This window comes from Maylandia zebra, linkage group LG16, assembly GCF_041146795.1.
Source record: "Maylandia zebra isolate NMK-2024a linkage group LG16, Mzebra_GT3a, whole genome shotgun sequence".
Lineage (NCBI taxonomy): Eukaryota > Metazoa > Chordata > Actinopteri > Cichliformes > Cichlidae > Maylandia > Maylandia zebra.
Genome location: NC_135182.1, coordinates 19,492,608 through 19,505,800, shown reverse-complemented (window position 1 = coordinate 19,505,800; position 13,193 = coordinate 19,492,608). Strand labels below are relative to the sequence as shown.

The following is a 13,193-nucleotide window of genomic DNA, read 5'->3' as shown; positions in this document are numbered from 1 at the left end:
ATTCGGACTACCTTTTAGGCTCAGGTGCAGTGACACGGCTTTAACAAGAAGAAAAGTCAGTCATTCACCACCATCTTTCTCTTCTTCCTGCGCACTGAAACCACCAAAGTCCTCTTCTCCAGTGTCGGAGACGAACAGGCTCAGGATCGCTTCGTCATCCACTCTCAGCTTCTTTCCTTCGTTGTCACTTTCAAAACCAAACAAATCCTCGTTGTCAGTGTCAGAGTCGAACACCCTCTGAAGGGCCGTGGTGTCCTCCTCTCCATCATGCAGCAGTCCAGCCCTTCGAAATCCGTTGGTGATCATGGATGTTTTCACACTTTTCCACGCTGTCAGATTCCACCGGTGGAGTTGAGCATGACTTGCTTTTCGCAAGTTTATTGCCGCTCGTCATCCACGACTCCCGCTGAACGTGTAGCGCTACTTGTACGGCACTATGTTGCCTGGCAGATGGACATGTGACCAACATACCACTCTTGAACCCCGATACTGTGTGTCTGATCACATGCCCTTCCGCCAGGCAACGTAGTGCCGTACAACAGCGGAACAAACAAAACAAATCGTCTTACGATATGACAAAAATCATGGATAATCCATAGAAAAGCCGCACCTGACTAAAAGCCGCAGGGTTCAAAGCTTGTGCAAAAAGTAGCGGCTTATAGCCCGACAATTACGGTATATATCTTTTGCTGCCTGTTAACTATTACATATAACTATTACATTTGTGTTCAGCACCCTTCCTGTTCTATAGGAATATAACAAGAATATGACCTGAATTGAGTTGAGTCATTGACAAAGACTTATTCAGATTGATGGCAAGATGCTGGCAATCCGTGTGCATTTATAAAGTAGACAGCAGTTAAAACTGTTGGAACGCTATCTATTTTAGACACACAAAAGTTAGATTAACTTGAATCTTGTGCATGGCTACCTTATCAAAGTTTACTTGTCCAAAGAAAAAACTTCAGTTTCATACCAAGTGCATCACTTGGTAAGAAAGTTGCTTTGCTCTGATATAACTGATAAGTATTTAATAATATATTTGATTAGGTAAATGGTTTAATGGAGGTAAAAGGAGAAAAAGTGCGCAGTCAGGAAAATAGTGATTGATGAGCCCATTCTCTTATCTCTCTCCTCAACATCAACTCACGGAATGCATTTACAGCACGCATGATACTCCACACTCCTTGGACACCCAGGCAAACAGCCTGCCCACTGTCAGTTCCACTTGAAATGTCACTGAGGCCATTGAAAGACTGCAACACGCTATGAATCTTTAACTAAAATGTGCTGGTGTAAACATGGTCTCCCGAAGCTGATAAATAGCCAACTGCTCACAGCTTCTGGTTATGTGATCCACATGTTTTCAGCCAAGCCTGACCATCACTGCTGCTTTAAGGCAGAACTAAATCATTCTCCCGTCTTCATGCTGTAATGCGCAGTAACCACCCACAAAGGACTGTGCATACGCAAGCAAATTCTCAGCCACTAATCAACAAATCAGCTGATGGAGTATATTCACCATCAGTTATGCAGTAGATTGTGTAGTTTGTTTGTTTTTTATTTAGGACCTACTATAATGAAGTTCCCCTCAGTTATACTAGCCTTTCACAATTGGGAGAGAATAGGCTGGAAATAGAGATGGGGTGATAGGTAGGATGTAGCAGTGTGACTTGAGACCCAAAGCCAAGGGATATGAGTTTATTATTGGCTGCCAGACAGACTTGCTGACTGGATTGTGCTGACATTATTGGTATTTCACCTGTTCTCCTGAGGAGAGAAATGTTGGAGAAACTAATAACCTGACTCCACAAACCCTCCACACTCCCAAACCTAATTTGTTATAGACAAAACTGGCAGGGGTTTAATTAGGAGTTTGTTATATTAATTACAAATTGATTAATCTCATTTTCACACATGTGCATTTCTGACAGGTCTGGCTGAAATATTTTATGTTTGAAAACTGCAGTGATTGTGCTGATGCGAGGCATCAATGATTCTGTGAATAATTTTTATTTTTTTTGTCTCACATACATCATTTTTATGTCAATGCATCACTCTTTATATTTTTGGACAGGCTGAAATGAGAGAAATGTCTTTCAGCTGCGTTATTGGATATTTCAGTTGACCACAAACTATGGATTACATCACATATTCTTAGCCAGCCAGCGATGCAATCAAATTATCTGACATTGTAAACAAACTTTTGTTTTTCTGCTGTAGGGCATGGATATGGATGCCTTTGAGAAAAAATTCAACACCCTTGAAGTTGATTTTATCCGCACTCAGCAGTTATTCTGTCAAGACGTACTGAAACTCAATCCTGGACAGCGTGCAGTGATCAGCAATGGGAGGGTGAGTGGGCTCCAGCTTATGCATAGTTAAAAACTGACAATGGATGCAGTCAATCAGATCAATGGCAGAAAATCCAGGGTTTTTCCTCGGTCTAAAAGAACCACGCCACTAATGAGTGAACACATATACTTATGGCTGTGTAACTTCTGCTGTTATTTTTTGGCATATGGGTAAAGGCTCATGAGTAAAAGTAACCCCACCTACATAAAAACTCAGTCCTGGTGATTTTTCTCTGGGCAAAAACCAAAGCTCTTTGGTGCTCGAAAATTTCATAAGCAGGAAAAGCCCTGCAGTCATGCTACACACGGAGGAAGCAAATGTTTGCAATAGTGTCATATTTTCTGTGCATAAGCAACTTCCCAATATTCTAATCGGAAACACAATAAATAAATAAACTGTGTGTGATCACAGTCTGAACAAGTAGCCAGCCACAGTTCAACTCATTTTAACTCAAAGCTTCTCTCCCTTAATGTAGTAATGCAGCTTGTACAGATTCCGAAAACCACGGGAAATTAATAAGCAGTACAAAAGTATTGTTAGAAAATCACACAAAATTAATCACATGATTAATATCTACCTCTGTTCTTTAAAAGTAACACATCCAGCTTTGAAAATGTATTAAACTGTTTTAGATGTTTAATTTCAGTATACGACTAACTTAATGAAACTATTGCCCTGTTCAAAATTAAGTGTGACAGTAACTTGGCAACTAATGATCTAGAAGATGACTTCTTCTTGTAAGAAGTTTCACTGGGATAAGGTTTTTGACTTGAGACTCACCAACTATCAATTTCCTTGTGACTTGAAAAATAGTTACTTTGACAGGCAGCTGATTCTTTAGATGGCTTCTCTTGAATAGAAAACATTTTATTGCCTGTGACAAGAAGCACTGGTGGTGTTGTTTGCTACAGCAGAGAAAGATTCTCCATGCAGCTGCACTTTTGGAGGATTTTTCCCTCTAGTGTTTTCAGAGTGCTTTCTTAGCACTGTCATATCAGCATGTCTATTTCTCAAAGGTCACAAGTGGCAGGCACGGCTGTGTGTGTGTGTGTGTGTGTGTGTGTGTGTGTGTGTGTGTGTGTGTGTGTGTGTGTGTGTGTGTGTGTGTGTGTGTGTGTGTGTGTGTGTGTGTGTGCGCGCGCACACGTGCTCACTGTACGTGTGTACAGAGCTGGTGACTGATGTCTCAGCAACAGCAATGCTGACAACCACGGATAAAGAGGCCAGTCTCTGTGATGGCAGTAACAATTAATATTATCTTACTTTGCTCTGCTGCAGTGGTAGGGCTCTTCTCCCAGAATAGAAAAACCAGGCAGCCTCACTGAATACCGTGACTTTAAGTGGATAAAACACTGTGTCACAATCACATTACATTTAACATCCCCTGGGAAAGTTGTACATAATACATGGTGAGATAAGAATGGGAAAAGTCGTGTTCTGACTGTGTTATTTTCCTCATGTTAGATCCTTGGTCCGTTTGAAGAGCAGGAAGAATTCACTGTGGAGGATTTCCACTTGCTGGAAAAGATTACTCTGAGCGGTTCTGCAGAGAAAGTCAAAGCCAGAGTTAAACAGATGGGAATGAAGCCAAAGCAGTATGTTTGTATTTCTTTTTGGCCTACTTGTCTCTTTGAAGTGTCTGTGATAGAAATGTGTGCATCTGTTTAAGCGTTCCCTCTGTGTCACCTTTGCATTAAGTTTGTCTAGAATTATCTGTTAGTGTAGGATTTTCTTTTTTCCTCATGTATCAAATGTTTGAAAGTATTCTGTCATGAAGAAATGTCACTTTCTCAGTTTTAAGGTACAGTAGCCTGATTAAGGCGTGACTCTGCCTATTTAAAGCTTGATATTATATTGCGCAAGGGCTGGTTAACATCTTCACTAACACAAATGCTTTAAAGAAAATGACAAACTGATTTTTCCCCCCTCAGTGCCAGTGACTTAGTTATGAAAGTTGATGCCCTGCTAACTGCAGCCCCCAAAGGAGAAGTCAGAAGAGATGTCCACTTTATCAAAGACACCCACAGGTGGGATTTCTTTTTCCCCTTTGGGATCTGTAGTCTCATTGGAAAGTATTCATGCTCCTTTTTTTGTAATGGGCCTGAAAATTGCAATGCCATCATTTCAAGGAGTGCCAAGCTGCAAGTCTTTTGATTTGCAGTTCTGCTGATTAAGGATTGTATGACGTTGTTTGTTGAATTCGCTCTGGTGTGCTTTTTTTGTTCCTCAGCGTGCTTCATCTCTCTCCACGTGAGAACGAGGTGTTCTATGATGTTGTGGCAATCGTTGACCCCCTCACAAGAGAAGCACAGAAGATTTCCTCCCTTCTGACTGTAAGCTGTAGTGCATTTTTATATTTTTCCCCATTATTCTTTATCATTTTCTGATATAGGAAGAACTTATAAAATCACACCTAAAATCACTTTCAATGTAGGAAGGGTAGAAAGACATGCAGATTGCTGAGGTAAAAAAAATATGATAGACTGTGTCATTTTCAGGATCATACTGGGATCCATTTTAGTCTTTATATTCTTTTATAGACTTTACTTTAAATACAATAATTATTTGTTTATTGGAATTATTGGAAAAAAATGACAAAGAAAATGTGTATGTGGCATATACATTAATTAATTTGGCCAGAAAGTTTTCACAACATCCATCCAGCCATCCATTCTGTTCCGCTTATCCTTGTCAGGGTTGCTGGAGCTGGAACCCTATGGCAGCTACTCAGCTACCATAGGGTGAGAGGGAGGGTATAGTCTGCCAGTCTGTCGCGGGGCTAAAACATAAACACATACAGCTATTTGTACTCACATTCACATGGGCAATTTAGAATTACCAGTTAAGCTAACCCCACTAACTGCATGTCTATGGACTGTGGGAGGAAGCACGAGTGCCCGGAGAGAACCCACGCAAACATGGGGAGAACATGCAAACTATAGACAGAAAGACCCCGGACAGGTGGTGGAATCGAACTCAGGACCATCAGGGGATTGTACCATCAGGGCCTCCGCCCCTTACTGTCACTTGGGTGGCTGTGGCTTTGGTGGTAGAGCAGATCAGCTACTGATTGGAAGGTTGGTGGTTTGATCCTTGGCTTCCCCAGTCTGCATACCAAATATCCAAGATACTAACCCCAAGTTGCCCTCCGATGCGTTCTTTGGAGTGTGAATGTGTGTGAATGTTGGTTAGTTTGCACTTGAGTCTAGAAGTGCTTGTATGAGTAGGTGTGAATGGGTGAATGAGGCATGTTGTATACTGCGCTTTGAGTACTCCGGGAGACAGTGTTGGGAAGGTTACTTTTAAAATGTATTCTATTACAGAATACAGAATACATGCCCCAAAATGTATTCTGTAACGTATTCCGTTACGTTACTCAATGACAGTAACGTATTCTGAATACTTTGGATTACTTAATATATTATCATGCTTTTTACAACAACGTGAATGTACTATTGCTGTGTGATTTATTACTATTACTGAAGGTCCGCGACTCCGAACTGTAGTAAAGGGACCTCTGACTAATACGGCGGGGTCCCTGTCGGCTCGTAGCCGAAAAATAGCTTTACTTTGTTGTGTGGGTCAACTTTTCTGGCGAGAGACAGAGACAGGCGTTGAAAGGCTGCTCCAACGGAACTTATTGTTTTCGGAGGAAAACACGAACACGGTGTACAGTCGAGTCTTAATAGCTTACTTACAACTGGGCTCGTCAGGCACTCTTCTTGGCTGCAGTGGTTATTATTATATTTACATGCTTCCAGCTCCCGTTTTTCCTCGATGACAACTCGTACCTTTCCACTCCCCTTTTTCTCCCTCCTCGCGCTCACAGACCCATAACGGGTATGGCAGTCCATTCTCCCTGCAACACGGACTACACTGCCCATGATGCTACATTCTTTAGAGCTATGCTTGTAGCATTCTGCCTGTTAGCTTAGCACAACAACAACAACAACGAAAAGGCGCTCTCTCACCCAGGAAACACACAGTCGCAGAGAGAGAGAGAGAGCGTCGCCCTGTAACCATGGCAACCGTAACGCTGCCGCCTGGAACATCAGAACGTAGCTGTCAAACAAAACCGAAACAGTCCTGACCCGCGACAATATGAAACAGGAAAGTACCGCAGTGTAATCCATTTATTTCAACAAAGTAACTGTATTCTGAATACCACCTTTTTAAACGGTAACTGTAACGGAATACAGTTACTCATATTTTGTATTTTAAATACGTAACGGCGGTACATGTATTCCGTTACTCCCCAACACTGCCGGGAGAGTAGAAAAGCGCTATATAAGAATCAGTCCATTTACTTATTAACACACAATGCACAATACACCTGATCCCTATTATGGGTCCTGCAGGTGGTGAGCCCACAGAAGGGCGGACCCAGGTCATCTCTTCGGGCTGCACCAAGCCTAAGCCCCCTCCCTCCACACACACACACACACACACACACACACACACACACACACACACACACACACACACACAACATAACATACAGGAACCTCGTAGGTGCCGATTAATGGAGGGGAAAATTACGTGGTGCTGTTGGCTGGTGGTGGCCTACAGCTCGCACTGTAGCAGTGCACAGCACAGTGTGACGCATTGGGAATGAGAATTAGCTCTTCCAAGTCTGAGACAATGGTTCTCAGAAGGAAAAGGGTGAAGTGCCTACTCCACATCAGAGACGAGTTGCTGCTCCAAGTGGAGGAGATGAAGTATTTCGGGGTCTTGTTCATGAGTGAGGAAAGAGGGGAGTGGGAGTGGGAGACTGACAGATGGATTGGTGCAGTATCTACAGTGATGCGAATGCTGTATCAATCCTTTGTGATCACTTGTAGTGAAGGGAGAGCTGAGTGTAAAAGCGAAGTAGTCAATTTATGGGTTGATCTACATTCTTACATTCTTACCCTTACCTATGTTCATAGGCTCTGGGTAATGACTGAAAGAATTAAATCATGGACACAAGCAGTAGGAATGAATTTTCTCTGAAGGGTGGTTGTGCTCTTGTAGACAGGGGAAAGATTAATTCTTTCGTGAGGGACTGAGAGTAGAGCTGCTCTTTCTCCACGTCAAAAGGAGCCAGTTGAGGATGTTTGGTACCCGATGAAGTGTTTAAGAAATGTCCTACCAGGAGAAGGCCCTAAGTAGACCCAGGACTCGCTGGAGAGATTATGTCTCTTCTTGGGAATGCACCTGGATGAGTAGGGGACAGGTGGGAATAGGGATGTCTGGACTTCTGTAATTCTCTAACTGCTGTGCCTGGGACCTGGCCCTGGATAAGCAATAGAAAATGGATGGACGGACGGAAGGATGGTTGGATGGATGAAAATGTATTTGCCCCCTTTCTTATTTTATTGTCTATTTGTCACATTTATGTATTTGATATTCACAAATTGTAATGTTAATGAATGAAATGATCGTCATTTAAAAAACTGCATTTTATATTTGCTTAAAATATCTAAGTAATATAATTTATTAAAGGGAAAAAGCTATCCAAACCTACCTGGCTCTGTGTGGAAAAAAGAAATGACCTCCACCCTTTTCCCTAAATAAATGTAAAATTGCATTTTAAACTAACCCTGGGTGTCTTTGTCTAATATTTTAAAAAAAAGAAAGAAATGAGTAAGGGGACAGATACTTTTTCACAGCACTGTAGTACAAATACAACATGTCAGATACTGAACTTGAGAAAAGTTTGTATTCATCTTTGTATTATTTTCAGTTGACTTGAAAATCATTGCATTGTAATTGAACTGAGATTTACTCAAACTTTCATATCTTGCAAATGCAATTGTACTATATTTAATATAATATTTTTTATAGATATAATTATATAAGATATTTTTCTTTAACTGAAAAAATAATTTTTGAAACGTATGTAAGGATATCTATGCTTTCCCATTGAAGAACTTTTAAAAGTTCAATATAATAAGTAACTAGTAAGAAAACGGCTCACGTGTGTTTTAACACATTTCAGCCACTTTAAGTTGTACTTGTTTCTTGATTTTTAACTGGGTCATATTTTCTGTGAATCCTGCAGGTGCTCAGTCAAGTGGTCAATGTGAGACTGCAGGTGTTTATGAACTGCAGGGCCAAGTTATCTGAGATGCCTCTCAAGAGGTAAGATCTAGCTCCAACAGTAATTAAATTTTCCTGTTTGGCTTGTTTGTGTATCCTCTTACTGCTGCAGACTTAGCATCTCTAACTTGGCCCGTCCTTTATACTGCACAGATGCAATCTGCTTAATAATAGTACCTTATTGCTTTGGGCCTCCACTTGCATCTCTGGGCAAATTGCTTACAACCTTCATTGTTGCAGTTCAAACCATGCAGTGAAAACAATAGTAGTAATAAAAAAAAAAGCAAATTAAAGGTTGAAACTGTTCATCAGCATTCAGCTCAGATGTGGTGTGGGCTTTTATTTATTTATTTTTGTGAAAAAGAAAGATGACCAAAGCCAAAAATCCTTCAAGAATTAAATCTTCACTTTCCAGGGAAGATTTTCATAATGACTTGAATTGACCAGACATAGTACCAGTATAATTAAGGATATGTCCCTCCACAAGTCACTGGCACATCTACTCTCTTCAACCCATCCACTCCATATCCTCCCAACTGACAACTTGCCTGTATTTGATGTAACTGACGACTTGCTACATTTATATCAAGTAGCCAATAAAAGTACATTATATGATCTAAGTAAACTAAATGTCTACAATCAACCTGCAGTATTAATCCTCTAATAGTTCAGCATATAACAACAAAGACATGTATCATAGTATTTACCTTTGTGGGAAAGGTGTTTTGTGTTTTGCTTTCTTTATATGCAATTTTCACTTTCTGCCTGACTAAATGTGAGCTCATGGGTGAAGGACAGACTCTAAAAAACAACAAACAGGATCACCCAGCCACACATTGTTGTTGGCGTTGCTGGAGATCTGTGGTTTGTGGAAACAGTACCCTTTTAAGAAAGAAATGTCCTAAAATATTATATATCATTAAATACTCTCGCTAGAAAAATCTGAAAGTGGACTAATTTTATACTATTATTTATTTATTTTTTAATCTTTTTTTTAACGCAAAGTATCTACTTCGTTTTACTTTTTAGAGCCACAGGCTTGGTAATCTTACAGCTCGCCCCTGGAGATACTGCTGATGGTGGGAACACATGAATCCTGCTCTATGTCACTGGATTCATTTTAGTCAGTAGTGTACTTCTCATAGCAGTGAGACTGCTGCAGTGACCACAGGGCTGCTCATCTTCTTTCTCTCACTTTTCGTCTTGTGGGGAATTGGCCATCTCACAAATTGGAACCAATCAAATGAGCACTCTGTGTTTCTTGTAGTGTGCTTGGTTTTACCTCCTTAACTTTAACTTTCTCTACTGCTCCCATCTCACCCTGGAGTCACCACATTGCTGCTGTAGTTGGTAATAACTTCTGAGAATTCTCATTCTAAATAAGAAATGTGTTATAGGCATTGCGAATTAAAAGAATTAGCATTGGTAATGTTTATCTGCCACGTTATTTACACTCATTACAAGTCTTCTGTGTCAGAGGGCACACTGAAGAAAAACAATTAGCATAAAGATTAGCCTGGAGCTAGCCTCTGCACCAATTGTAATGATGGAGAAAGAGAAGTTTCCAGGTACACAGAGTGCAGCACGTAGTTCTGTTATTGGTTGAGCAGGAACACTGGCAGTAATAGAATTAGATTCCTCACTTTGAAGAAATTGTATATACCCAGCTGTCACAACAGGGCCCATCTCTCGTGTCACAGAAAGAAGACTATTGCACAACATGTCATCATTTCAGTGCTTGCTGAAGAGGACAATGAGTTTTTGGATGGAATTTTTATCTCGGTCCAGTGGAAAAAGGTTCGGTCTTTTATTTGTTGCATATTATAGGTCATCCAATGATAATCAGTGAATCCTTCCCACCTGACCCACTCTGAATCATTTCTCTTAAATACCTCTAGTATATTTAATTACCTTGATACCTAAAAGTAGATTAAAAAAAGTAAACCTTTACTATGCTGCAACTTGTTTTAACCAGCCACTTATTCAACATATCTAGTGAATTATTCAATAACAGATAAAACATCCAGGGTACCAGTGCTTGATTCTGTTACTCGATGTCGTAGACGTTAAATTGGTTTCATTTTTGATCTTGAAACTATGACACATCTCAGGATATTTATGCTCAAACTTACTTATAGATAATTGTTCTGGCTTTAGGTTGTGACACTTGGAGTGTGTGTAAAAAAAAAAAGATCTTGTTGTGTGTTTTAACAGAGCTGTACTTTTAGGCTTGGAAATGCCATGTAGCTGTCTCATATATTAAGTTATGAGGACTAAAAGGTTTTGGAAAAAGGACTTGTGAAATTACAAGATGCTCATAATAGGCTGAAATATTTGTACAGAAAAAAATAAGCTGATCTTGAGGTCAGTTTATTTATTTTTTTGTTGAACTGAAATTTATGGAATGGCCCTTAACTTGATTTTGCTTGTCTTCACAGTTTTTACCGCTTTGTTTTGGAGCCGGATGTTATTTTCTTGGCCAATGACACCGTGTCTCCAGGGCCAGTTGCCCGCTTCATGGAGCTCCCAGAAACTCCGCTCCTCACTCTTAATATGATCACACCTGAGAGCTGGATGGTGCAGGCAGTCCGGAGCCCGTATGACTTGGATAACATCCATTTGCAGGAGGTATTGTAATGCTGACTCATTACTACCCAGTGATCTCATCATTCTCACATTTAGGTAGCACCAAAGTGCTTCCCCCCCATCTATTTTAGTGCTCTGTAATTTGTTTTTGTTTTTTTCTTTCCAGGTGAACAGGGTTGTGGCAGCAGAATTTGAACTGGAGCACCTCTTGCTAGAGGGCCACTGCTTTGACCTGTCAACTGGCCAGCCTCCTCGTGGACTTCAATTTACGCTGGGCATGAGCCGAGACCCACTCATGTATGACACCATTGTCATGGCTAACCTGGTCAGCAACCTTTTATACTACAACCCAAATTTTCTTGCACTGTGTTAAGTCCAGAAGCATAGCTTCTTTGCACTAGGATTGAGAATGAATCATATTTTAATTGCCATTACTAAGGCCATTTCCACCAAAACAGGGATACTTCCAGCTGAAAGCAAATCCTGGAGCCTGGATCCTAAGATTACGTAAAGGGAGATCAGAAGAAATCTATCAAATCCTAACGTGAGTTCTTCTCTGTTTTTATTTCTTCATCATCAGTTAAGCAGGTAACAGTCAACATGCCGTCAAAGGAGCTCTCAAAAAAGCCCAGATGATTCCAGGGTCCTATTTGTGACGAATGATAAATCTTCACAATATCCTACTGCGTGCTGCACTCCACAATGCAGGTCATTGTAGTCTACCACAATAAGGAGAGTACTGGAGAGTAAAGGTTAAAACCAGGTTTAAAACTTACTGCAAGTTCAGTGGAGCAGTATTTGTTTGACAATAGCAGAGTCAGTCACCTGTTCTCAGCTCAGCCCAAACTACATCTCACTCACAAAACTAAGAAAAAAGGACCAGATTTATTCGTGTTTATGTTCATTTGTACAATTTCTAAACATCCTATGCCTATCTTGTCTGGTGGGTACAGAGCCACAAGCATGAAAGCTGTTTTGAAGTCCTGATATTTCTAGATAGACCTAAGTTATTGTGAGCAGGAGATATTTTATTTTGTATTCACATGATTAGTTATCATTGATTAATCATTTACCATTGTGGAATCTGATGACAGTATAATCTTTGTTTTATATCTATGGTAATCTGAGTAAAGAGTAATGGATGCATATTATCATCATTGTAATCAAGTCTCAAATGGTATCCATAGCATTGTATTCACCGTCTAAAGAGGAGAGACCTTGTTCTAATTCATTTGCAGGCCTACATCAGAACATGCACATACAGAGTTATGTAAACACGCACGTTCGCACACACACTTATTTACACAGGGAGGTCATGTCAGGACATTCTCTAGTTGGACACACAGGCTCACAGAACTGCACAACATGATATGTCACACACTTGTTTTCTCTAAAGTATCATTTGATGTTTGTATAAGGAGAACTTTGGACTATGGGGAGACTGTTATCATTTCCAGTAAAGATCCAACTGTGATGTCATAATGGCAATATAAGGAGTCGGGATGGTTCAGTTGACGAAGGATTGTATTGCAACTTGTCTTCCCACACTGACTGCGCAAAGTGTGTAATAAAGGTCACTATTTTTTGACACCTACACGGACTCGGCTGTTTTTCCTTCTTACCCAAACTGAACCAGACGTAACAACTTGGTGCCGAAACTCCGGTTGGGGGAGAGGGGAGCTTGCAGCTATCGTGTGGGTGACAAACAGGGGCGAAGGCCAGCAGCCTATCTGAGTGACGCCAGGCGACATAAGAAAAGGTGAGTGCCACCTGTTGATTTTTATCCAAAGGCGCTATATTGGAAGTTAAAACTAAATTTAATTAAATAATATTCACTCAGTCTGGGCTTCTGGCGTTGGTCCATAGTGATCTTGACTAATTAGGTTTAAGATAGGGTATATTAGTCTGACTAAATTCATTGCTGTTCATTTTGGGGGTGAATTTTGAGTTAAGAAGTTATGTGTTTAAGTTAATACGGTTTAAGGTGTGTGGAAACAAATAGATACGGTTTAAGAGGTTAAAAGTGGGTTGACTGGGATTGCCAGCCAGTCAATCGGTAGTGTAGGGATGATTTGGTTTTAATAGGGTAGCAGAGACGGTCTCGGGCTTCAGATAATTAAACGGGGGGGCTGAGAGCTCACCGTGAGGCTTTTAAAAAAAAAAAAGTAAAT

General features: G+C 40.5%; 1 protein-coding gene across 6 annotated transcripts in view; it reads left to right on the top strand.

The window, feature by feature from the left end:
• Nucleotides 1–13,193, top strand: part of uggt2 (UDP-glucose glycoprotein glucosyltransferase 2) — a 46,007-nt gene that overhangs the window by 16,827 nt on the left and 15,987 nt on the right. For all 6 annotated transcript variants that reach the window (XM_004557813.4, XM_004557811.4, XM_004557812.4 and 3 more), the window contains exons 23-30: nt 2,224–2,355; nt 3,820–3,950; nt 4,287–4,382; nt 4,586–4,688; nt 8,399–8,478; nt 10,875–11,064; nt 11,189–11,347; nt 11,481–11,566. In XM_004557813.4, the coding sequence (XP_004557870.2) occupies nt 2,224–2,355; nt 3,820–3,950; nt 4,287–4,382; nt 4,586–4,688; nt 8,399–8,478; nt 10,875–11,064; nt 11,189–11,347; nt 11,481–11,566 (977 nt within the window). The remainder of the gene's footprint in view (nt 1–2,223; nt 2,356–3,819; nt 3,951–4,286; nt 4,383–4,585; nt 4,689–8,398; nt 8,479–10,874; nt 11,065–11,188; nt 11,348–11,480; nt 11,567–13,193) is intronic.